At 35.1% G+C, this 25,197-nt stretch overlaps 5 protein-coding genes and 1 long non-coding RNA gene across 10 annotated transcripts; 2 read left to right on the top strand and 4 right to left on the bottom strand.

Moving 5' to 3' along the window:
* The first annotated feature begins 1,765 nt into the window (after positions 1–1,765).
* On the top strand, positions 1,766–4,645 carry LOC104750869 (WAT1-related protein At1g70260). 2 transcript variants are annotated; one of them, XM_010472718.3, is made up of 7 exons: positions 1,766–2,262; positions 2,362–2,424; positions 2,954–3,070; positions 3,167–3,422; positions 3,515–3,673; positions 3,879–4,030; positions 4,136–4,645. In XM_010472718.3, the coding sequence occupies exons 1-7, from the start codon at positions 2,063–2,065 to the stop codon at positions 4,311–4,313; spliced, it is 1,125 nt and encodes a 374-aa protein (XP_010471020.1). In that variant the 5' UTR covers positions 1,766–2,062; the 3' UTR covers positions 4,314–4,645. The 2 variants fall into 2 exon arrangements, with proteins under 2 accessions (XP_010471020.1, XP_019093811.1); XM_019238266.2 differs by having other exon boundaries at positions 1,909–2,262; positions 3,170–3,422.
* A 1,432-nt stretch (positions 4,646–6,077) lies between these two features.
* Positions 6,078–7,819, bottom strand: LOC104750868 (xyloglucan O-acetyltransferase 1-like). Its single transcript, XM_010472717.3, has 2 exons — positions 7,416–7,819; positions 6,078–7,333 (listed from the first exon to the last, which is right to left on the bottom strand). Exons 1-2 carry the CDS (start codon positions 7,603–7,605, stop codon positions 6,264–6,266), a joined length of 1,260 nt encoding a protein of 419 aa, XP_010471019.2. The 5' UTR covers positions 7,606–7,819; the 3' UTR covers positions 6,078–6,263.
* Positions 7,820–10,011: 2,192 nt separating this feature from the next.
* Positions 10,012–12,009, top strand: LOC104750867 (uncharacterized). Of its 3 annotated transcripts, none has more exons than XM_087490230.1 (5): positions 10,012–10,238; positions 10,368–10,539; positions 10,624–10,692; positions 11,507–11,630; positions 11,705–12,009. In XM_087490230.1, the coding sequence occupies exons 1-5, from the start codon at positions 10,088–10,090 to the stop codon at positions 11,744–11,746; spliced, it is 558 nt and encodes a 185-aa protein (XP_087346356.1). In that variant the 5' UTR covers positions 10,012–10,087; the 3' UTR covers positions 11,747–12,009. The 3 variants fall into 3 exon arrangements, with proteins under 3 accessions (XP_087346356.1, XP_087346357.1, XP_087346355.1); XM_087490231.1 differs by having other exon boundaries at positions 10,108–10,244; positions 10,378–10,539; XM_087490229.1 differs by lacking the exon at positions 10,012–10,238 and having other exon boundaries at positions 10,355–10,539.
* Positions 12,010–15,795: 3,786 nt separating this feature from the next.
* Positions 15,796–17,633, bottom strand: LOC147925770 (uncharacterized). The gene is made up of 2 exons (XR_015583649.1): positions 17,413–17,633; positions 15,796–16,123 (listed from the first exon to the last, which is right to left on the bottom strand). It is a non-coding gene; the product is annotated as an uncharacterized LOC147925770 (long non-coding RNA).
* Positions 17,634–18,834: 1,201 nt separating this feature from the next.
* Positions 18,835–22,127, bottom strand: LOC104750866 (cyclin-D1-1). 2 transcript variants are annotated; one of them, XM_087490228.1, is made up of 7 exons: positions 21,462–22,127; positions 21,203–21,289; positions 20,557–20,655; positions 20,263–20,464; positions 20,040–20,176; positions 19,740–19,937; positions 18,835–19,384 (listed from the first exon to the last, which is right to left on the bottom strand). In XM_087490228.1, the coding sequence occupies exons 1-7, from the start codon at positions 21,729–21,731 to the stop codon at positions 19,364–19,366; spliced, it is 1,014 nt and encodes a 337-aa protein (XP_087346354.1). In that variant the 5' UTR covers positions 21,732–22,127; the 3' UTR covers positions 18,835–19,363. The 2 variants fall into 2 exon arrangements, with proteins under 2 accessions (XP_087346354.1, XP_087346353.1); XM_087490227.1 differs by lacking the exon at positions 18,835–19,384 and having other exon boundaries at positions 19,479–19,937.
* A 791-nt stretch (positions 22,128–22,918) lies between these two features.
* LOC104753747 (uncharacterized) lies at positions 22,919–24,056 on the bottom strand. The gene is made up of 2 exons (XM_010475950.1): positions 23,675–24,056; positions 22,919–23,607 (listed from the first exon to the last, which is right to left on the bottom strand). The coding sequence occupies exons 1-2, from the start codon at positions 24,054–24,056 to the stop codon at positions 22,919–22,921; spliced, it is 1,071 nt and encodes a 356-aa protein (XP_010474252.1).
* Positions 24,057–25,197: the final 1,141 nt, after the last annotated feature.

Raw genomic sequence — 25,197 nt, 5'->3', positions numbered from 1 at the left:
TATGTATGGTCACTCAATTTGACCAAATGGTCAGAGTTCTGAACGCATTTGGAGTTCAACTCATCTTTAAAATTCTCAGATTTTAGCATCTATGGCTGTGTATTCGAACTTGTATGACTTTAATTTTTTGTGTATCCTAACTTACTTATCCTGTCTACGAATGTGTATGATCCAAATTACTAAATTATTGTTGTCTCATATGAATGACTATAGTCTGAATAAGCATCATTAGAAACTCACCGGCCTAGCGTCAGACCTAAAATATTTAGGAATTAGGGAGAAGAATTTTAAAAAAGCCTAAGAGCCATCATAACCTAACATATTTGTTGGATGAATCTGAATCCACTAACCATTACAGTATCAAATACTTGGAGTCTAACGCAGGGGTTGACAAGAAATGACACCTTTTCTTCGATTCTTTTCTTGACAAAAATATCGATCGAGTCATCTATTTTATCATTACTCAATTTGGACCCCATCGGTTTTATATTTTCCTAGAGTGGGTCCTTAATTAACCTCAGCCAAGAGTAGACAAATCACCTGGCCCATTGTATACATTATAAAATTAATATGCAGATCGCAATTATAGGATTTTACGTTGCATATGTCAGCAATATGCCTTGTCGTTTCTTTTTGTTTTTTGCGCTTAAAATATTACTTCACGTTCAAATGGTCTTCTGACCAAAAATTTACAAGTCTAATTTTAAATTTGTTAGTGGATGTGGAAGTTAAGGTAGTATCTCACGTTACGTTCACAATTAGGGACTTCGTTACGAAAAGAAAAATGAAGATGTTCAGTGAGATGTTACTATACTATAAGTGTAACTACATTTTTTTTTTAGGTGTAACTACACTGTCATAGAATATATAGATACATATTATGGGTTTTATTTATGGCCTCCATAGGAGGCAGTAGTTTTTGAATATTAACAACAACAAAAAAAAAAGTTAATTAATTTTACAAAGGTACGAATTAGTTGTTTTTGAAAACATCAGTGAGGAATTTAAGAGAGAGTAGAAGTAGTTGAGCAAACTTTAAAAATGAAGGCAAGTGTACTGTTGAGAGAAGTGAATCTTTCACTCCAACATGAGCTGCTTGAGTCATTGAGTTGTGGCTGGAAATGTGGAGACGAGACTTGCGAGCTTTCTCTCCTGAAGAAGCTAACGGGGTACGCTTTGCATCCCACAATTTTAAAGCAATTAATCATCAAATTAGGAATAAAGTATCATCATTTTCGAATGAATCGTCCGTCTAAAGTTTCAAATTTGCGCACTATTGGTTACAGAATTCTTCATGACATTTTCCTCGTAAAGATGTTGTCGCAAGACACCAAGAACTCTAAGAAGTTTGTTCAATTTTTTGCTTCTTGTAAGGCCTCTAGTTTTGAGAAACTATGAATTTATAAATTCTAGAGAAATTGTTAAAACAAAAATAGGATATGATAAAATTTGAAGTAAATAACGTATTGGTCTCCATTTAATCGCTGATTTAGTTGGCGTACGATCATAATTAACTCTTGACGATGTATTAGGAGATCCCACGTACGTTACAAATCAAGCTCTCTAACTTATAATTATATATATATACGTTACATAACTTATAAGACGAAAAACGCGACGTAACATAAATAAAAGGAAATTATCTGAAAACAGCATCACACTATTTGGATTTATGTTTGAGGTTGAACACATGCTGATAAGTAAAAAAAAAAAAAAAAAGAATATGACGTAGCATATCACCCTTAGTGCAATGGTGGAGTCACTCGTGTAGCTACATCACGCTTGTAAAGTAGCTTCACCGTTTCGTGAAAGGTTATATCTGAAAAATAGATAATGATAAATAAAAAGTAAATGTATGATAATTCCTCCTTCTCTATATATGATTAGAGAAATTAAACCAATAATTTCGTATCTTCTCCAATAGCATTGAAGATCTATCTCCCTCTCTCTCTCTCTTCTCTCTCCCTCTCTCCCTCTCTCTCTCTCTCTAATCTTTTTTTCCTATATACTTGGAGCTAGGAGACATCGTGCCGTTTTTATTTGAAAGGCTAGACGAGAAGAGATGGAGTTGAAAGTTAGAAGGGATGAGTTCGTGCCGTTTGTAGCAATGGCGATAATGGAAGCATGCACTATTGCTCTAACGATTATGGCAAAGACGGCGTTGACGGGAGGAATGAGTCCTTTTGTGTTCGTCGTTTACACAAATGCTTTTGGATCTATTCTTCTTCTGCCTTTTTCTTTCTTCTTCCACAGGAATGAGAGGTCGGTCTACGTTCCATACTTTATATATTATAGTATAATGTCTCTTCACTAATCAATCTTGATTCTTTTCTGATTTATATGTTGTTATCACACTTGCAGAACTGAACAATCTATCTTCTCTTGGCCACTTCTCGTTCGTGTTTTCTTTCTAGGCTTCACCGGGTGGGTACATCCATCTCTCTTTATTAGTTAATGTTTTCTTAGAAATCTATCATATAGATTTTGAGACACAGACCAGATTCTACTAGTATTATTGTATTTTGCAATACCAATAACTTAGGTGGTCCTTAAATTTAAATAATAATATATAAGGTCCATGTTTATAAACGTACTGTCTCAACCACTAGCTAATGAATATTCTAAGACATGGATTTGCATCGTCATCTATCGAAAAGAAACAAAATTGCGTGCCGTTTACTCGGTTATAAAATACAATTAGGCCTAATATGTTCTCTTATTTTCCAAGTCGTGACGTTTATTTGTGAGCGGCACATACCACACACACCATGTTTTATTTGTGTAATTACACTAATTTTTTTTTGTAAAAAACTGTGTGACATATGTTGGGTCATAATAGTTTGCTCGCTTGCGAGCACACACGCATTTGCATGCATTTTGAACGTACGTGAAATGTTATTCATGCATGCATACACATGCACTGATTATATTGCAACATTTTACATATGTGAAGGATATTTATGTTCCAAAACTTGGCATTTGTGGGACTAAGCTTCAGCTCACCCATAGTCGTATGTGCAATGGGGTTGCAAATCCCTTCCTTCTCCTTCCTACTCTCTATTGTTCTCGGGTAAGACATCTCGCATCACCATTTATAAAACTCCATATATACATAATAGTAATATGTACGTCTTCATATATATAATAACCATCTATGTATATATAGAAGAAGCAAGTTGGATTGGAGAAACACAAGTACGAGGGCTAAAATGATGGGAACAATAATCTCATTAAGCGGAGCTTTTGTTGAAGAGTTGTACAAAGGTCCCTTCATAAGACCAGCTTCGTCTGCTTCCCCAACTCGTTTTCTTAAATCAATCCCTAAACTTTTGGTCTACTACAACCTCCCCGACAATTGGTTTCTCGGCTGTATCTTTTTGGCCGCCGCTGTTTTTTCTGTCTCCCTCTTCAATGTTGTTCAGGTACTCAACAATAGTATATTCCAAACCATCATTATGCTTATGCATGTTAATTGGTTTTGAGGTTAATATTTCTTGTTTTTTGTCTTTTTCAGACAGGGACGGTAAAAAAGTATCCACATGTAATGAAAGTGGCTTCGTTTTACAGCATAGTTGGGACGATCCAGTGTGTGATGTTCTCGTTATATATGGAAAGAGACCTAAGTGCATGGAAGATCCAGCCTAACTTCGATCTTTACCTCATTATCGCCACGGTAAATTTTGTTTTTCTCACTGTCATTTGAATTTTTTTAGAAACATTCATTTGGTCACAAGGTTAATTTGAATCAAGCAGTGATATAACTATTATCACTAGAAAACTACATGTTCAATTTTTTTTTATAATTAATTACACATAAAGTCATCGATCGAAACAAACATATCTAATATTAGTGAATATGATGATGTGATAAAAATCAGGGAACATTCGGAAGTGTGATACGAACAAGTGTACACGTAAAGTGCACCCAAATGAAAGGACCTTCTTACGTGCCATTATTCAAACCCTTTGGTATCTTTTGGGCAACACTCTTTGGCACCAGCTTCTTCGTCAACAGTCTTCATTACGGGAGGTCCGTGAAAATATTTATTAATCCTCATAAATACTTATATTAGCATATGATTATCATGCATGAGTAATAATTAAGTGTTAAGTATTTGTTGGTACATGGGTGCAGTGTGTTAGGAGCAGCCATAGGTGGTGTGGGATACTACACAGTGTCTTGGGGACAATTGAAGGAAATCGAAGAAAAACAGTATCCAAACGAAGAAAGAAAATCCATCAAAACTATTCATCACGAAGAAGATGAATACAAAGTTCCATTGCTTACTAATCAGGAAGACAGTCCTGTGTGAATTTTGTATTCTGTATTTATTTTTAAGAAGAATTGAGGGTTCATATATTTTTGGCCCCTTTCCTCTTTTTATGGCGTGAATAAGAAGAAATGCGTGTGAGAGTGTGTTAAGTGGTCAGTGTCAATGGGAGATTGCTGAAGTAGGCTTTTTGGTCCGAAAAGCAAAACCTACCCAATGTATATACATGTCTTTGAATAGCTAGAGCTCTCTCTTATGTTTCTATGGAATGAATAATCTCCGAATCAAGGATCGACTATTGTATTCACGCTTTGAATCTATTGTAAATATACAGTATGTATTGAAGTTATTCAATGCGAGAAAGGAAGTTCATATATGACTACTATAAGTTCTCAATAAAAAAGCATATACATTAATTAAATGTCATAGGTTTATAATTAGAAACCAATTTACAATTAATCAATTAGCTTATATTTTTTTTATCATTTATTTGATCTTACTTTCGATGTACATAGGTTTTTCTTACCAGTTACCATCTTTCTCAATGGCTGCATAGTGGTAAAAAAAAAAAAAAAAAAATCTCCCTGAAATACTCTACGAATCAAAGTATCAAACTCTTTGTGGTTCGTTGTTCGTAGTATAGCAACCTCGATGTGAATGAGAGAGTTCTACTACATGATGATATATTGATATACCTGTATATGGGCTACTCACTAGTGTGGTACATGTGGCTGTAGAAAGAGACAAATTAATATTAGATGAGCTCTGGAATTTGACACAAATGAGCCTAATACGAAACTGTGGTAAAAGCCCATACGCATGTGTTCAGTATTATTGTGGTAAAGCCCATACTATGCGAGTGTGCAATGATATTTTTTAGGAAGGACAATAAAAACAAATTAGTTGCAAAAAAAGATCAATCTCTTTGGTCCATTGTCACCATTCAAAATTTCAAACCTATAAAAAGCACCTTGGAAACGATTTTATAAACTAGTACAAGTTATCTTAGCAAACAACCGAGAGCAGTAACGTGTTCGGGAACAACATAAGTTCCAAACATAACTTAGTGGAGAAAAGGCAGGAATTAGAAGAGTTACTCGAAAGAGGGAGGGCAAAAAGAATAAACAGCTGGTCAAAAGTTAAAACTCTGTTGTCTAACAAAATCTTTTTAACCGTTCACTCTTAAGAAAATTGAAGATTCTCTTCTTCGTTAAAAAGACAAAAACATTGTGTACTGGAAGACAAAAAAACATATGCTAGAAATAAAAGACAAAAAACACATCTCTGGGTCTTACTCTTATGCTCTGCCACAAATACAAAACCCAAAAAATGCCTGCAAAATTGGATATAGAACATTATTAAAAAATCTTCTTTAATTCACGGTGCCCATCCCTTTCGTGCCAGTTGCCACTTGCTTTGCTTCCACAAAGGCCTCTTATAAGCAAGTAAAATTGAATAGACCAATTAATTGAACAAATGTTATATTCTTTCTTAACAATGTTCTTGGCCATGACATCATATTCATCACTACAAAAAAAAAAATTTTCTAGACGCGGTCCATCATTAATCAATGATCTACGAATCATAGTGACAGCTATCTACACCTTAATATAATAGAACAAGCATGCTAGTGGCTATTGTACATCAGTACATGGACAGTTTAAGGCACAATAATTAAAAGATTCCAAGCCAAAAAAAAATTCTATGACATATAACTACTTAATTAGTTTGAATTATTGGAAAAAAATATAAATTGTGCAGCTATATTTGTGTACTCATCTCTATCGTTTTGAAGAACGGAAGAAATAACCAACAGAGAAAGTATATCATTCATGCGTTTTTTTTTTTCCGATCGTATCTAACCAAGAAAAGAAAACTACCTAGCTATACTTTCTGAAATCCCGAAAAAAATATATATATGATTACGCCTTTTGTCATATGCGTTTAAATGAATGATGTCATAGGATCACTTCCACAATCATGGTTCATGATTTAGACCCTCCATCGCCGCAACATCTCGATCATAATCTCGTTCCACGTGTCGACCGGTCCAGGCAGACACCAATGGAGACAATCATTATGAACTCTCTCCGGTACACCGTTCTTGAATGGGAACGGGTACATGTACGGGCCAGGATGTCCGTCTGGTCTCAACACCGACATAGCCGTCACGTCCAACGCCTCTAACCTCACCCCCGCGGCCGCTTTAGCTGCTGTAAACTCCTCCATCTCTATTTGGCGCATGTCCAAGTCCAAACCTTCTAATACCTTCCCTTCGTACGGCTCTGTCATATTACACGCACCGAGACTATCCCAAGGCCGGCCTTCGAAATGTGACGGCGAGAACGTCGTCAAGATCACCTCACGGCGACTTCTAGCCACCGCTTTCAACGTTGTTCTTATCGCTTTTCTAAACACATCGTAAAACCCTACCTCGGTACAGTTGCTTGCTTCACAAGAATGACATCCCAAAACCGAACCGGACTCGTAGTAAACCGCCGGATGCAGAAACCAATGTCCCACTGAGACAACGACAGTATCAATACGTTCTAAATCCTTGCCCCATCTCTCATCCACGCGGTCTAGGTGCAATACATTGTGGTCCAAGTTTCCCGATTTCTCTAAACCGGCCACCAAAAACGGGGACCAGTAAACCGAGACCGTGACGTTGTGAGATTCGAAACGCCATCTTCTGAATTTATTGTCGTCTCCGTTTCTATACACAAGATCAGGACTAGAGACTGTAGAGAGCAAGCACATAAGAGACTCAAGCTGGTTTCTAGCCATGGAGTCACCGATAAAAGCTAGATGCTTATCTCTCATAAGATCAAGAAACCGGTTTGCGTCGAATCTCGGTATATCGCATTGGTTCGGTTTCCATTTCCAATAAAGATAACCGGAATCAGGCCTACCATGGCGGAAACAGTTCTGACCATCTTTAATTGTTCCGCAGGTTGAACCATTGTAGAGTGGACCAATCGCGTCCCTGACCCATTTCCCTTGCGTATAATCGCATGAAGATTCGTCCTTTACACGATCAATACTCTCTTGAGTATCTTCTTCTGCAGATTTAGACAACAATTCTATAGTTTAAACCATTGTGTTTTGCATCTACACAAAAGTATTGAATAAGTTCGATGTTACCTTGAGGAGAAGAAGAAGAGAAGCTAGTGATGACCACGTGAGATGAAGAGTCTTGGAGAGAGGTGTCATCAATGGAGGAGAATGGATTATTAAAACAGAGTCGAAACAGAGCTATTGGTATAAAAGCTAAGACTAAAAAACCTATGATCTTCCTCTGATTCAGACAATTATGTTGCTCTTTTAATCCCATTTCAGGATCATGGAAACAAATCTTGCGTCTTCTTCTATTTTTTGTTGCTCTGATTATTTGATATGGTCTTCTTGTTTGTTTGTAAGTATATGTCACATCGTTTTTTGGTGGTTGTTCTTGTTTTATGTGGAAGAGACGAGACGAGTGGTTCAATGGTTTTGGACCATGGATACATATTTTACTTAATTTTTTTTTTTTTATTAATAATTAATCTATCCATGTCAATGCTGTTGTTATGCTATAATTCACTTTTTCAGTATTATTCATACAGTTGTAAAATAGGTTCTTTATTTTTTTTGCGAAAAGAACATTATAAAATATTAGTCTATGAATATATGCCAAATTTTAGTTTTGGTTTTTGACATAAGAATCCACTAACTTTTGAGTTATTGTAAGGATTTAAAATGTCGAAGTGATGTTTAATTTTGCTATGGTAATTAGTAATTGATATGTTTGTACTTTGTACAATTAATCTTGGATGTTAGATATACTACTAAATTATATAACTTTGTTGTGGCTTGTGGTGGAGGAGCAAGTTGCCTTTTGATCAGTGAGTGGCCCAGTCTGAAATTGGCCAGAGACTCTGATGGCTTTACTCAGATAGGAAATGACGAAATTAGCCCTTGGTGCGGTGCCTCGATAGCATTCTTTGTTGCTTGCGTGTGTCAGGGTATAATTGTCAGTGTCCACTGAAAATGGTCCAAGTCAAGATAATATATCAACGTGCCGCGATGAAACTTGATTTAGGTTAATTAAAAAAATCTTATAATAAAGTGACACGTATAAGCATGTAATGTAGATCAAATAAAGACTTATCACTGTTAAGATGAAATTAGTAAAGTATGACACTTGACACAATTTGTTTAAAGAGGTGGTAACTTTTGTACGGCTTCAATGATTTAATGGTGCCAACGCGGAGATGATTTTAACCCACTAAACATGTAATGATTTTCAATCATTTTACTAGACGGTAAAAATTTTGAGAGGCAGAGCAATAAACCAAAAAAATAGTAATTTGGTAAAGGTGGTTTTGGCCCAACAAATTTATATTTCAAATTCAAAAATAAGAATTCCGTATCATGCGTTTTGCATTACCAAATCAATTAAGAATACAACATTATCATTTTCTAAATATTGGGGTAAATGACATATAGTTTGCATAATTAACGTAAAAAAACAAATTTGTGGATGAAAAAGCTTACTTATAAAATTACTAACTCTTCTTGAAATTTAAATCCGCAAACCAAGACTTTGTAAGATAATAATTGTCCACCACATCATAATCAATAGCTGTTAAATGATAATATATAGAGTGGAAACAAACATTATAATGTGAAAACCCATGTGCAAGATGGACGGCTCAAATATCATGTGATCAAAGATGTGCTCTAGGAGAGGTTTGCAATGAGTGGTTCGACTTGTTGTCTTCATCCCCGTTAACCTCGGTCCATCCCATTCTTCCATGTGCCCTCCTCTTTCCGACCATTTATAATTGTTACTTGTTAGCCAAACCAGTCATCATGGAATTGGAGGAATAGTGTTTGATTTTTTTTAAAAAAATTATTTCAAACATAATTGTCTAATATTATTTTGAGATTTTTTTTTTTTGGTCTAATATTAATGTTTTAAATAACTAAATTATCATAGATTTTTAGGTTTTAACCCGAGATCCAAAACGAAACAAAAACAAAAAAGTTTGGAAAATAACTAATATCTTACAAACAAATATATAATCGATTTTTACAAAGTTAACAATTAAGTTTAACTTTAACACTACACCCTTTATGTGAAACAATTATTAGCCAAAGAAAGATCGCCTTATAGACACTAACAAGAAAGTGTGGTTAAATAAATTCAAATAAATATATATATATATATATATATATATATATATATATTATCAATAAAATCTAGTAAAGATTTAGAACCAACATTCAAGACTGACACTGAAGATTTGAAAAATTAAAAGTAGTGACAGGAGATAATGGTGATGTAGTAGCTCACCAGCTTCCCATTTTCCTTTTGACAAAAATAACAATGATTAGTTTAATTTATGCCACATTGACCACTTCATCTTCATCTTATAATTTTTAGCATAAACATCTTACTATTAAGTAACTAAAATTCAATTCTACCAAAATATAATAATATCTTTTGAGAATAGTAGAAAATTTCTTCATTTAATACGAAAAAACACATACCCTAGTAGTCTTATACAAAACTTAGTGAAGTGGTCTAAAAATAACTTTAGCTAGGAAAAAATAATAATAATTGGGCCATTCGATCTATTAGGGGCCGGTAATAGCTCAAATAGTAACGATCCAGGGCAGTTTTATATGGGCTTATAAAGTTGAATGCAGAGGCCCGTTTACGGTTATAGTTTGTTATTGTCCATTTTAACGTGAAGCCAAAGATATTTTTCAACCGTCACATTTCAAAACCCGCGATTTTAGAAACCGCCGGAGAGAGGTCGTTCGCCGCCATGAAATCAGCAAGAGCTACGGTGGCTAAAGACGACGTTGGAAGAGAAGGCGATAAATTCGCGTTGGGGAAGGTATACGCTGTCAAGTTGACCACTGGAGACGAGTTCATGGAATCGTCTTGGCATATGATTCTGTTCCCAACTTCGCCATGTTCGATATCCTTTTTTTTTTTTACGAAATCAGTACTCCGCATCTCGTAGTTTTCTCATCTCTGCTACTTCTTCTTCTTGATTTCATCATCTTTTGTTTGGAATTTTGCGGTTTCCTTGACGGATTTAGTGGACTTACAAGAAGGAACGAAGCCTAAACCTCTCGAATCGAAGACCTTACGGATGGTGAATGCGAATTACATAACCGAGCTGAAGGATCTGGGGAGAGTTAAGGATCCGCTAGCTAAGAAACCTTTGGCTAATCTTGATGAACTCATAAAGAAAGAAGTTAATGGCATTAGGTGATAACTTGTTGCAATTTTGTTGTGTTAATCTTCTATGATTGTTACGAAATTTAGCTCTGATTTTGATAATGTGTTATGCAGAGATGTCGAGAAATTTGGTGTTGGTGTTACCGCAGAGGCGCAGATGATCTTTGACGCGATTTCTAAGACGTAAGGATCTTTTTGGTTCTTTATATTGAGTTGATGATGATACAATCGAACCTTGTTATGATTTAGGCTAGTTCTTGTGTGAAGAAGTTCTTGGTTTAGCCTGGATTAGTTACAGTTTTACTGCTACTATTTGATTGTTAATTAGCTTTTGCTTCTGTTTGCAACGAGGTCTGGATCTGAAGCAAGCTGTGAGTTCTTTAGTTTCTGAATCTGAAGCCAATTTAGTGTTAGTATTGATCTTGGTTTCAAGGAAATGCAAGCTTTTTGAGACTATATATTAGCACTAAGGTCGAATGTGTCTTAAGCCTTGCTTAAGTTGTTGCTGCCTGTAAATCAGGATCAAATCTCAGATGTTTACTAGAGTTGTCAATTGTCATTCTTTTCATGGCATTGCGTTTTTATTGCTTGTGGTTTCAGAAGATGCAAGCTTGTTTGGGACTATATATATTTGTTCTACTATGAGTCGACTTTATCTTTAGCCTTGCTTCAGTTGTTTTAGCTATCAAATCACACGTCTTTACTAGTGAATTTTCTTATGTTGGACTACTTGTCATAACACTTCTGAAATAACAAAATGTGATTATGTAGTATAATTTCCAAAGACAGTAAGTAGGTAGTTTTTGCTACCGTTGTGTGAGTTTGCTTATAATGAATGTGACATGGTTTTAGGCTACTTATGTTGTGTAGGTTTCTTCATTGGGCAGTTAAGAACTGGTTGTGACAAATGGATGTATGCTTATGCTGATAATCATTCTATTGATTTTGCAACATGTACTCTTTTTGATTGAATGTTATGTGATGCTGCATTCTCCAGGCTTCCTGCACGTTGGGATAACAAAAACATTCTGGTAATAAACGAAGTGTTGGTTCGTAGCCCTTATGATTCTTATTCTGTCTTTGGAGGAACCCGTACTGCCAATGATCGAGTAAAGACTGTGGTAAGTGTCACTACCAAAGTAATAAATGTAATATATGCGTTGTCATGTGATTTTAAGATAGTTTTGTGTCACAGCTGAAGCAGGAGAGAAAGAGGTTGCAACTCGGTGACACATGAGGGCTGTTGAAGGATTTGTTCAATGAAACACAGTAAAAAGAGTAAGTCGCTACTATCCCGAGAAGTACCTAGACCCGATGCTATGTGTAAATTCGATTCGCTTCAGGGTAAGAAGATTAGAGATTTTTCTTGTTGCAGAGATTGAATTGTGGTGTTGACAAGAACACAGAGTGTGTCAGTGTTTTCCTCTATATATCAAATCTGAACCAAAACAATACATGTTTAGGGACGTACATACTGATAAAAAGGTCAACATTTACATTTTCTTTTGTTTAAACTCATCTGAAACTTAAGGCTGTAATGGAATTTGGATGGGTTGAACTAGTTAAGACTTGGGATAAGTGAATCTTGCAGATTAAGAATCAAGTCCATGGACTTTACAAATGGTTCTTTAGCCCTTTCCCAAATCCTAGCCCAATCACAACTATGCCTTGGTGAGTCTTAGTAAGCATGGTGAATAGAGGAATGAATAATTTAGTTATGATGTGGATTCAATGTATTGATATGGCTCCTACAGAGTCACATTCGCAAGCTTCTTTAACGTCAAATCTAAAAGAGTGTTACATTCCTTTTTGTCTTTCTTTAGCTAAAACCACCTTTCGTCTCTCTAATCCGCTTTTGCTTTCGCCCCATGAAAAATAAAAATGCCTTTCGCTTTCAACTTTATACTTTCTCATCCCTTTGCTGAAATCTCTGTAAAAAAAAAAATTTCAATCTGAAAAAATGAAACTTACAATCTTACTTTATTGCTTTCAGTCACTGTGCTCAATGCTATTTGCTTTTCTTTTATGCTCATTTCCTTTCTCTCACGTTCATCCTCCTTTCCCCGATGCACTCTTTGCATTAATCGAAACGAATCAAAACTATATTCTAATTCTAGTTCGAGCTTTTGATTCACACGTGTGTGTGCGAGTATCCTTGAAATAACATGAATAGGTCGGATTAGGTGAAGAGTGTTTTGATGATGAAACAAAGGACTTTGGTAAGGAGGAGGAGACGTCGTTGTAGTCCACTAGAGAAATGAAAGTGCAACAGTGACTAAAATATCTTGGTTTGTGACCATAAACAACAAAAAGCAAACCCACGAAAATTTTCTAAAGTAAACAACAAATGAGAGACGCTCCCTCGAGAAACTACTAAGTTCACTCACTCTCTCACGCCCCTACGGGTCGGGCCATGCCACCATTGTATTCTTCTTCTCTCTTTCTTTGTCTATTTTAATGATTCCCTTCTCTAAAAATATCCTCTCATCACTTTTATATTTCTTTCTACTTTTCAAGCATCCAAAGTTTGATTATTTTAATGAATATATAGTGTATCTTCTTCTCTAAAGAGACTAAAGGCAAAAGAAAGAAGAATCAATGTGCAAACTTTGTTTCTACATGTTCTAGCATATATTCCCCTCTTAATTTCCTTGTTTTTTCTTTTGCTTCACTTCAAGAATAAGTGTAAAACTATGCTTTTGTATGTGCTTAAAGCTCATTACGTACTTGATTAATGATTAGTGGTACTCGGAGAGGTAATTAAGTCGCATATAAAGTTTTAACTTTTAACATAAATGTAGAGTATAATGAAGACATTATCGAAATAGGTAGATATGAAATAGGATTTGGGTTGGTTATATTTCTATGTATGTACGCAAAGTTATTTTGAAAAACCTACTCCTAGGATTCTTCACCTTTTAACACTAGTTGAGAATAAAGCGAAGTCTTTCTGATTATATTCCTACTCGCATCAACATGATCTACATGCGCCTATATACACAATACATACTCACATACATGTGTATGTAATGTGATACTGATAAATCCATTTTTCTATAAGCTATATAATGAATATACACAATACATACTCACATACATGTGTATGTAATGTGATACTGATAAATCCATTTTTCTATAAGCTATATAATGAATGCAAATACTGTCATATAATTTCATTATTTTTTTGTCTCTATCCCATTCCCATCAGGCCATCAGATGTCATTATCCATTTTCAATAAGAAAAATGTATGTTCTGTTTGATAAATTAAGGGCGTTTAGATATTTCATGCGTTAATTAAAAGGTATGCAATTAATGGCAAACGCGTGTACCAAAATAAGTGAAACAAGACAAGGATTAATCAAGAGTAGGTACTATGTTTTCAGAAACTATGTTTATTATAAGTTTTGTTTTATATTATTTATAGGTAGAGTTACATTTATAGATATAATTCTTTGTTAAATCAATTACAGTTCAAACTTATATTAGTTTGGTTTCATTCAGTTTGTGATTTTTGAAATAATAAAGGTTTCAGCATAAAATTAAGATTCACAAAACAACATACATGAATCTAACGTTTACCAAATTAGTGATTAATCAGAGTATAAAACTTGTAAATTATTAAATGGATAAAAACCATCAAAAATATTAAAATTCTCGAAACGAATGACCTAAATTCTTAAGCAGGTCAAACCCGTCCCAGTAGCCATACTCCATAAGGGGTATAATATTTTTTTATCTATAAAAACCCATAGCTCAAAATTTTAAAGAAATAATATTAAAATAAATATGATTTTATAATTTTTATTATGTTATTTGAAATTAAGGAATCTTTAATATAAGTTAATCTTATATATCAGAAATTTTCTATATGGAAAACTGAAAATTAGGATTTGCATAAGTTTAAATATTTTATAGTTTAAAATAAATTTAAGATGGCGTCAAATTGTTTTTAAAGATTTTCTAATATCTATTATTCAAAATTAATTTCAATTTTTTTTTGGTCAGAAAATTTTAAACAATAAGAAATAATATTATTTATATTTTTTACATCTCTTGTTATATTTTTTATTATATTATAATACATAGGTTTTGAAAATAATTTCGAAAACATGTTGGGGATAATATTTTTAAATATTTGAATAATATTTACCAATTTTAGAATTTATAGGAATAAAATATTGAGTATATAAATAAATTGAATAGCAATGACAGTTTTATGTAATATTATAGAATATTAAGAACAAGTAATAAATTAGACATAGAACTCTCAGACCATACGTCAGCTTTTCTTGAACAATGTTTCTGTTTTAATATACAGGAGATAGTAATTAAAAGATGAATGTCTTTATACGCTGGATATATAAGCTTCGGTCCCTTTTGTGTCCTAATCAAAACCAGAAAGAGGATTAAAGTAATTAAAATAGTTTAATAAACAATGATGGATGTAATCCCGATGATTGATATATCCAAATGCGTGGGCTGCTAATTATTTATTTATAATTAGCAGTTGCTAATCACCCTAACCATCCATAGTCTCTCTTTTACTTTTGCTTCATGTTTAGATTAAATAGTAGTGGGTGAAGTGAAGCTTCTATTCTTTCTTCTATATATAAAGCTGTTTTTGTATAGTTTTTTTTTTGTAATAGTTATTTTGTACGTATTTATTTATAAGTCCATCTGGTTCAGTCTCAGGTTGTCATATCATATTGATGCTCTTACAAGAAAACATACCATTTATATTCATAATTCATGTGTCATGAATTTTTTATAAATCATGCCAACTTTTTTGTAAAAGAAAAGGAAAACACTACAACAAATATGTACATTGATAGCAGACGGATATAGCTCATTTTCCGTCACTGCTATGAAAGATGAGATTTTTTTTCGCTTACTTTTTAATAGCATTTTATTAACGCTATGATAGGAAAATTATGTAGCGGGAAACAAAAGTGACTTTTGTCCGCCAATACTTAGTGAAATTATTCACTTAATCGCCAAATAAAAAAAAAACCCAAAAACTCGACACACTCTCTCTCTCTCTCTCGTTACAACCTAAGCTCAACCTAAGAAGATTTCTTCTTCTAAATTCTCTGTGTGTGCTCAAATTCTTCTAAATTTCTTATCAATTCTTCAGTTTTATCGCCGTTTGTGAAAAGCCCCAATTTCGCCGTTTGTGAAAAGCCCCAATTTCGCCCTAAATCTCCATATCCATCGCAATTGATAGCTCGAATCCATTTAAGATGTTCTTTTAGTTATGATTTTTTTCTTTAATTATCCATTGAAGAGCTGATCCTGGTTATAAAAGTGGAGCTTGGAAATTTGTAAGGGATGTGTCTGCGGCTTTAGGTGACATAGAAATGATAATATGTCCTTGTAAAGACTGTCGTAATGTAGTACGACAGTTAAACAGTGTTGTGGTTGAGCATCTTGTAATAAGAGGGATGGATGAGGCATACAAGGTGCATAGTGATTGGTATCATCATGGAGATGTGAAGTCAGTAGATGAATTTCAAAGTAAACCAACTCAGTGGAATGAGGAAGTTTTTGAGTTATATAAAGCTGCTGAATTTTTTGATCAAGAGTTGGCTTTTAGAGGTGACTTAGCTGACCAACCTGTGGGCGACTTAAGTGAGATTGCAGAGGGTGAGGACCAACAAGAGGATGAGTTCCTTGCAAAGATCCGGGATGCTGAAACCCCACTATACCCTAGCTGTTCAAACCACAGCAAGTTATCGGCTATTGTGACTTTGTTTAGGATTAAGACACATAATGGCTGGTCGGATAAGAGCTTCAATGAACTGCTTCAGACATTGCCAAGCATGTTGCCAGATGGTAATGTCTTTCACACATCATTGTATGATGTCAAGAAATTTTTAAAGAGCTTTCATATGGGATATGAAAAGATCGACGCATGTGTTAATGATTGCTGCCTCTTCAGAAAGAAGTTAAAGAAGCTTGATAAATGTCCCAAATGTAATGCTTCACGGTGGAAGACTAATAAGCGGACTAATGAGGTAAAGAAAGGTGTCCCACAGAAAGTATTAAGATATTTTCCAATTATACCAAGGCTGAAGAGAATGTTCAGATCAGAGGACATGGCTAAGGACTTACGGTGGCATTACACTAACAAGAGCACTGATGGAAAACTTCGACATCCAGTAGATTCTGTTACATGGGCTCAGATGAATGAGAAGTATCCTTCATTTGCAGCTGAAGAAAGGAACATACGGCTTGGGCTGTCCACAGATGGATTTAATCCATTCAACATGAAGAATAGTAATTATAGTAGCTGGCCTGTGCTATTGGTAAACTACAATTTGCCTCCTCACCTTTGTATGAAGAAGGAGAATATAATGTTGACATTATTGATTCCTGGTCCACAACAACCAGGTAATAAAGTTATTTCCAAGGAGAATAAGAAGTGCAAGTTGATGGATTTAACTGAAAAGAATAGGGTTGTGGCTGAAGGACGATGGGGAACAAATGATCCAGAACATAAGGTTCACTTTACTCGCTTGGGTTCTAATGCAGTTAAAGTGTGGATAGATGTTGTGAAGGTGAAAAATGTAAAAGTTTGGAGGCCATCCGATGAAATAGAGATTATTGAAGATGCACTTAGCTCCTGCATTGCTTGGCCAGAGAACAAGGTCATTATGTCTTAAACTGATGGTTTTATTGTGTAATGTTAAGTACTTGAGATTGCTTGTTTATTTTGGATGTTCTTGAGACTTTGATGGTAAACTGATGTTCTTGAGACTTTTGTTATGTATTTTGGATCTGAGACGTTTATTAATCAGATTTTATGAGATTTTATAAAACAGGTTATGTGTGCTATAATCACATATCAGAAAATGCTATAAAAGTACAGGTAAACGTTATGATAAAAGAATATACCATAGCACAGTAAACAAGATAAAACAGCATTTCGCAACAGCTATATTAGATATGTATAACATAGCACGAAAAATTAAATATTGTATAAATTTTTGCAAAATTATAATCTTGATAATACAGCAGTTTATTAGAGCTATGCTATAAAACTATAACATAGCACGAAAAAACAAATGTTGTATAAATTTTTTCAAAATTATGATCTTGATAATATAGCAATTTCTTAAAGCTATGTTATATTTTTATAACATAGCATACGTAATAAGTGCTATTGTATATGGGGTACATATAATAACAGTGCCCTAAAACAGCGCTCATGAAAACGCTATCAAAGACCTATGATAGCGTTTTTCTCTGGTTAACAATGTGCATATTTGTTGTAGTGAAAGCTAATAAATAGTAAATACTGATGACAAGTACGGGAGTAAAAAAGCTAACACATTTCCTTACGTACATTTGAGTGCAACAGTTTCAAAATCTGGTAACAGTGTATGTCAATATCAGTGTATGGTTGAAAAATGGGAAAAGTGATGTACTGATGTAAACTAAAATAATATATATAAACAGAGAAGAGGAGCGTCATGAAGATATAAAAAGTAGATTACGTTGTAACATCCGATAGATAAGTAAGGAAGTGATGAGATTTAGTGTAAAGCATATATGAGACGCGTGATTAGTTCATTGGAGAACGATCATATAATGTCGTTGTCTCGTTGATTTAAAATAAAAAAGTCACGTTATATACAATATTAAACTAATTAATTAGAATTAAGTGGATGAAGACATTTTTCTCGACGTGGGGTTCACCTCTGTCGGCACAAACTCAAACAAACTAACTTAGTTTAGTTATAACTTATAAGACTAAAAAAACACACTTTCATGAATGTTTTATTTTTTCCTTCACTTCTTATTCCCCTTTTACTTGTAGAATCGTGTGCGCACATGTGTATATGTGGATAGTCAAAGATATGGGTATTTTGAGGGGCTGATGTTTGAGGGGTTCGAGAGAGATAGAACGGTGTAGCTACGTTATGGTTTTGTTGTGTGAGACCACTTTCTCTGACATGAAGACAGATCAACCTCACATGTATTCTACATTTCTACTGCTCCTATTAATTGTTTGTTCCTCTTTTTACTAAAACCAAAGGAAGAAATTAATCTACGTGACATGAAACCACTTCTTTTGTTTTTTTTTTACTGCTGTTTTTTTGACACTTACAACATTTTTTTTGTCGTAAAATGAAATACATTTTTATCTTTTTGTCTTTATACGTTCGTCGTATAATAAAACATATACTCGATCCACAACTCACATGTTCACATGTTTTGTAATTGTGCAATGTGCTCCCCACAGGCCACACCAAAAGTCAGTTTCTCACCACTCGAATTATCCTCTCTCACGTCTATTAACCTTGTCCACGACCACTGTTATATAATGGAAAACAATTATATATAAAATTTAATCTTTTTAGAAACGAATTAAAAGAAAACACATACATACACACGTGAAACCTTACACGCATGCATACGTTACGAAAACGCATCGTGGCAAAACTCATTTGGAGTCCACGAAATACGTATAAAAATCAAAACCACAAAATTTCCCGCCAAAGATAATAAATTTGAAGAGAAAAAAAAACAAACAAACACGTGAGACACACGCCTCCGGCACGTGAAGTCGCACACAAAGGAATCAAAAATCTTAAAATCAAAAGAAAAAAACAAATATATACTCGCAGCTTGATTTTTTTTTTAGCTGAGGTGAGGGGGTCCATAAACTGCTGCGATCCATTAAGACAAAGAGCTCTCCACTCAAAAATCTTTTGCAAACGCTCCCCCCTGTCTTATCCATCAGTACATGTTCTGCGACGGACTCTAATGCAAATGCTCCCTCTCTCTCACACGCGCACACACTCACTCACATGATCATTTTCTTCTCTTACACGTGTGGTCTACACTCACTCATTTGCTTTTCTTGGGAATCTGCAAATGCCATTAATGATGAGCTTTGTCTCTCCCATCCAACCAACCAACCAACCAACCCCCCAAAACCAAATTTACTTACCCTTTCCATAAAAGTTGTAGCCAAAACTATTTCATTAACTCTTATTCTTTCCCCTTGGATGGAAACACTCTAAAATTACTTCAACTCACCCCAATAAACACTTTTACTTTAACTTCTTAGAATCGTCTCTCCATCACTCCCTTATTATTTATGTACTTGTTATAAAAAAAAATATACCCTACTTGACCATAAGAGGTTTCTTCTTTCTTTCTAGGTTTTGTTTCTTTACTCCCCCACACGTTTTAATTAGAGGTTTGATTTTTCATCACCTACCCAAGAATAGCCACTTAGTTTTCTCCTTTTACAAGGAGAAGAAGATGATGATGAGAAAGAGGATTCATCACTTGGCCTTGTTAACGTCGACGATGCCCTTACACTCACTCGAAGCTTTGCTATCACTTTTGGTGTGTTTAACCGGTTATTCTCTATCGCCATTGCTTTCATCAGCCTATAGCATCTCACAATCTTCTCCTGCAAAGTCAAAAAAAAAAAAAAAAAAAACACATTAGGATTTTTGATATACTTCCCCTGTTCCATCCAATATGTGATATAACATATTAACAATATTCCTACTTTGCTCAATCCGTCACACCAAGTCTCAGGGCTCTGGTGGGGATTTACAACAGAGGATAGAGAAGGGAGCTCGTTTGCTACACAAAGAATCGCAGCTGCGGCTATACTCGATGGCCAGTACTCAAGAAAGCTAGCTTCTGTACTTAACATTGTTGTTTGTTAGAAACCAACCCAATGTGTGACATTATGTTAGTCATCATACAAACATTATAGGTCACGTTACCTTTGATGTTGGAGAGTATAATCTCAGTGGCATGGGAAATAAAGAACCCGAGAAAGGTTCCCAAAGGATCGATCTTGTAAGCAAAGAAGCTGAGGAAATCAAAGGGTGTAACGGATCTTAGTCTCCAATCTAACACACTCAGAACAAGAAGTTCCATTCTCTTTATCGTTTTCGCTTCAAATATATACTTCACTCCTGCAACCTACATTTACATATACATGAATTAAAATATACCTTAAAAACAGAGCAAAAATTCAGAATCTTAAAGAAAGAAAAATATATATAAGAATTTACCTGAAAATCAAAAAGAGAAGGAACGAGAACTTCCTCCATCTTAGCAGCTAAAGACAAGCATGCCACAGCTAAAAGTTGCATTGGCCAACCACTCGTTTCCTATATATATATATATATATATATATATATATTTTACAGAAATTAAAGCTGATTACTAATAATCATCATATTTCATACTATATAGAATGAACTCAAATATTATATAATAGTAGAGGAGCGTTTTAGTTAACACTATGATTATAAAGTTTTCAATAAAGCCGATATATGAAGTGGAAAGTTTACTGCAAAAAGTATACTATTATTATTATTATTATTATGTAACGTCAATGTTAAATATAAAAACACCCCGCTCCTGTTTTATCACTTACTACGTACATTCCAAATATCTCACTAATTTCTACTAAATTAATCACGTTTTAACTTAGTGTTCTAAGTAAAAAAAATTATTACCCTAATTATTTTTTCATCTTCCAATCGTTTTCATTTTTTTCTGAAGAAAAGTCAATAAAAATTTTGATCCATACACAAACAAAAAAAAGTGAAAACAATGACGTTTTTTTTTTGTTTGGTTATTATTTGTCATATCAATATGAATAAAAACAGAGCAAATTAACTTAACGTTGACGTTTTAAAAAAATAAACTTACCGGTAATCGACGAGCGTATAAAAACCGGTCCATATAGTTAACGGCGAGGTACGCCGTTAAAGGCTGAAACTTATAATACGCTTGTACCTGAAACCAAACAAAATACATACAAGAGTCAAATCAAACCACCTCACTGCGTATTTTAGCTACTCTGCATGTAAACGACTCGATCGGGCGCAGTTATTCGCGATAAGGATAACGAAAACGTTTTGAGAAAATAAAATAAAAAAGAAGAGTGAAAAGGTTCTCTCTCTCTCGCCTTGAGAATCCAAGCGACGGAGTCTTCTCTAGCGGAAGCATCGAGAGATCGAGATTGGAATCTTGAGAGGTAATCATGTCCTGGAACAAAGTGACGCTCTCCTTCGATAAAACAAGCGATCGAATCAACTTCGGAAGACGACGAGTAATCAACTTCGGATGATTCGCCGGAAAACACACCGGAATCTTCTCCGCAGAACAAATCCATATCGTTAGAGAAGGAAACAGACATGAGTACACAGTCGTCGTCGACACGGTTATCGCTTCTCATTCTGATCTCTCCATAACCAAAAAAAAAAAAAGAAGAAGATGAGATCTAGAAGAAGAGAGAGAGGTGTGAAATGAGAAATTTTGAAATATTGTGTTGTGTGTGTGGAGAGCAGAGAAGAGTGAAAAAGGTTTTTAACATATTCATTTGTTTGGGATCGATGTATAAATAAACAAGCTCAGTTTTTCCTTTTTTTTTTTTTTTTTTTTTTTTTAATTTTAGAATTTTAAATAAAAAAAAATAAAAAGTGTTTGTTGTTGGAAATGAAACAGAGACGGTTACCGTTTCCGTTATGCCCCGAGGAAACGGGGACTGTTCTGTTCGACGAATCGAGACGGGGGGATGGTTTGCGTTTTGAGTTGTTAGCGTAAGTGACTAACATTCGCTATGACAAAATGCGAAGGTTAGAAAGAAGCAGTGGTATATACTATAACGTAATTACGTAATACGTGGCAGGTGAAGATGTTGCATGAGTGTACGTACGTACAGATAAATTTGTACGTTTTGTTTGCATTATTACTCGTGAGGAGAGAAGGGAAAGGCCGTATTTTATTTTTTTCAAATAATAAAGGTGACGTTGGAGTGTATTAATATGGTGATTAGCTTAATGGGCCTGAGTAATGAAACCGTGAGTTTGTTAGTTTGGACCATTTTGTTGGTCGGTTTAGGAGAAACATTTTCACGCATTTAAGAGATTTTTAAACGAACTTTTTATATATTTAGTGAAAATATTACTGTACTATGTTCTTGAATTAACTATACGACAAAGGGAAGATGAGTCGAGGCGTCGACAGCCACTGGGGACTGAGAAGTGAAATCTCTCCGGTCAAGTAGGTAAAGATTGGTTTTATCTAATTATCTTTGATTTCTAAATTAGAAGTTTGATTAAGATTGGTAGATTAGATTAAGAGAAACAGTGGTGTGGAGCGTGTGGGAAAAGAGTAGTGGAAGTCCTTATCGTTAGAACATGAGATTTTCTTCACGTTCCTTTTTGTATCAATATGTCATATAGTAGAGTATTTTTGGTCCCTTAATGGTTGAATTATCTATTATGCCATAAAAGTGTTAAATCATTGGCCAGTTTTTGAAAACAAATGTTAAATTAGATTTGAAAAAGAAAATAGCATTTGTACATCAGGTGCAGCGTTTATGTAGAAAACTGTTATAATTCAAAACAGAGCAATCATTATTCAGTGAGGATCAAATCGGGAAGCGAGCCACAGTGCCAGACCATCCTGATATCGCGTATCACCACCGAGCTGGATGGCAAGGAGCTGATTGTGGACATTACGGTTAATCCGATGTATAAGCTGAGCTTGGGAAGTGGGAGTGGTGCCGCGACGACGATCATTTCGCTCCTGCCAAAGGGTGTAAACAACTGCCTGCAAAATGTATCGCGCAAGAAAATCCGTCGTTTGGTCTGTCCATTGACTAGAGGCGATGGCGAGAACCATACTTGACCAATTATCAAACCAAAATGATGTCCGCGTGCCATCCTTGACAGTGGTTTTTGAGAGTAGTTTTGCTGCATCCCTATACTTTATAATTTTCCTCCACATCCATGATCCTAATTGTGTGACATCAACAGACCAAAGAGAAGTATTCTTAAGCAACGATTGTCTGACCCACTGGACCCACAACGAATCTCCACATAATATAATACGCCAGATGAGCTTCAAACAACATACATCGTTTGCCTCTCTGAGAGCTCGCAGGCCTAATCTTCCCTCAAACTTCGGCTTACAAACGTCCACCCACGCTACTTTGGCTTTATTAGTATTAAGATCAGCACCAGACCACAGATAAGCAGAATAAAGCTTCTCCACTGATCGTATGCATTCTCGGTAGGCGATACGCAGCCATCCAAAAGTTGCAAATACTCCATAATACCAAAGTAATGAGATTTAGTCGCCCTGCATACGACAGAAAAAGTGCTTGCCAGGAACATATTTTCTTCTTAACATGCTCAATTAGAGGAAGGTAATCCGCAGAGGAGAGACGCTTAGTGACAAGTGGGAGTTCTAGATATCTAACCGGAAGAGAACCCACTGCCAATGAGAACCGAGCAGCTATCACTTGATGAACCGCATCTGTAAGCTCCGCTAAGTAAATTGTCGTCTTTTCCATGCTGATTCTGAGCCCTGACCACTTCGCAAACTCATCAAAAACTTGGACAATACCGTCTATGGATCTCACCTTACCATCTGAAAAAATCAGGAGATCATCAGCGAAGCTAAGATGCGTTAAACCGATGTTCTTACAACGAGGATGATACCCAATTTGGCGTGAAACAGAAGCGTTATCCAGTTTGTTAGCTAGTACATCCATGACGATGACAAATAAGTAAGGCGAGAGAGAGCATCCTTGCCGAAAGCCACGCGTACTCGTAAAAATACCCACTATTTCGCCATTGACCTGAACAGAGAACGACGGAGTGGTGATGCAAAGCATGGTCCAATGAATAAATTGTGGGGGAAAGTCCAATGCAACAAGAGTGTTCCGTAAGAAACCCCATTGAACAGAGTATGGTCCAATGAATAAATTGTGGGGGAAAGTCCAATGCAACAAGAGTGTTCCGCAAGAAACCCCATTGAACAGAGTATGGTCCAATGAATAAATTGTGGGGGAAAGTCCAATGCAACAAGAGTGTTCCGTAAGAAACCCCATTGAACAGAGTATGGTCCAATGAATAAATTGTGGGGGAAAGTCCAATGCAACAAGAGTGTTCCGCAAGAAACCCCATTGAACAGAGTATGGTCCAATGAATAAATTGTGGGGGAAAGTCCAATGCAACAAGAATGTTCCGCAAGAAACCCCATTGAACAGAGTCAAACGCCTTTGAGATGTCAACTTTAATAGCACAATGTTCAGAGACTGAATCTTTATGATAATCCTTCACCAGTTCGGTAGCAAGTAAAATATTCTCGAGAAGCAACCGGTTCTTAATCATTGGCCCATTTTTAATCACTGTCGTAGTTACTTTCTTATAATTATACACGTGTTCATACTATTTGTTTTGCGCTTTGCATTTAGATTATAGACAAAATTTGGGATAAGATCTCGGTTTACGATAATGATTATATAGTTCCATCTCGAGATATTTAAGTAGGAACAAATGATAGTTGCAATGTATATATCCAACCAATGGGGGTACTTTTTAATTGTGGAACAACAAAAAAGAAGAAGATGCTTATTAATATCTTCGGCAGAAACCATCTTCATTATTTAGGTAGACTAACTCGTTTCTCTGTTTACGTCGACAAGATTTAAAACATTTTATATTTGCATTCACATTTACAGTTACATGAACATTTTTTTTTATCATGCAGTATATGTATATTTATATTACCCATTAATGAAGCCAAGAAATTGAAATCTGAAAGGAGGGAAAATATGCACCTTCCAACCTACAACAATTTATCAGACTGACATTACATTCTCGTGGTAGGGTTCGTCATTTTTTTGTTAA

Source organism: Camelina sativa, chromosome 16, assembly GCF_030686135.1.
Source record: "Camelina sativa cultivar CO46 ecotype springtype chromosome 16, ASM3068613v1".
NCBI lineage: Eukaryota > Viridiplantae > Streptophyta > Magnoliopsida > Brassicales > Brassicaceae > Camelina > Camelina sativa.
The sequence above is the reverse complement of the archived record's forward strand: the minus strand, read 5'-3'. Positions and strand labels throughout refer to the sequence as shown.

Excerpts from the sequence above, each read along its gene's own strand:
- LOC104750867 (XM_087490230.1), top strand. The coding sequence starts at position 10,088 with ATGAAATCAGCAAGAGCTACGGTGGCTAAAGACGACGTTGGAAGAGAA. Across the intron at positions 10,693-11,506 it reads TTTGACGCGATTTCTAAGAC|GCTTCCTGCACGTTGGGATA; the intron begins GTAAGGATCTTT and ends TGCATTCTCCAG. Across the intron at positions 11,631-11,704 it reads ATGATCGAGTAAAGACTGTG|CTGAAGCAGGAGAGAAAGAG; the intron begins GTAAGTGTCACT and ends TTTGTGTCACAG.
- LOC104750866 (XM_087490227.1), bottom strand. The coding sequence starts at position 21,731 with ATGAGAAGCGATAACCGTGTCGACGACGACTGTGTACTCATGTCTGTT. Across the intron at positions 20,656-21,202 it reads TATACGCTCGTCGATTACCG|GAAACGAGTGGTTGGCCAAT; the intron begins GTAAGTTTATTT and ends ATATATATATAG. Across the intron at positions 19,938-20,039 it reads GGTGTGACGGATTGAGCAAA|GAGAAGATTGTGAGATGCTA; the intron begins GTAGGAATATTG and ends TTGACTTTGCAG.
- LOC104750869 (XM_010472718.3), top strand. The coding sequence starts at position 2,063 with ATGGAGTTGAAAGTTAGAAGGGATGAGTTCGTGCCGTTTGTAGCAATG. Across the intron at positions 2,263-2,361 it reads TTCTTCCACAGGAATGAGAG|AACTGAACAATCTATCTTCT; the intron begins GTCGGTCTACGT and ends TCACACTTGCAG. Across the intron at positions 2,425-2,953 it reads TTCTTTCTAGGCTTCACCGG|GATATTTATGTTCCAAAACT; the intron begins GTGGGTACATCC and ends ACATATGTGAAG.
- LOC104753747 (XM_010475950.1), bottom strand. The coding sequence starts at position 24,056 with ATGGATGTACTAGCTAACAAACTGGATAACGCTTCTGTTTCACGCCAA. Across the intron at positions 23,608-23,674 it reads GCATGTTAAGAAGAAAATAT|TATTTGCAACTTTTGGATGG; the intron begins GTTCCTGGCAAG and ends GGTATTATGGAG.
- LOC104750868 (XM_010472717.3), bottom strand. The coding sequence starts at position 7,605 with ATGGGATTAAAAGAGCAACATAATTGTCTGAATCAGAGGAAGATCATA. Across the intron at positions 7,334-7,415 it reads CTCTTCTTCTTCTCCTCAAG|AAGAAGATACTCAAGAGAGT; the intron begins GTAACATCGAAC and ends CTAAATCTGCAG.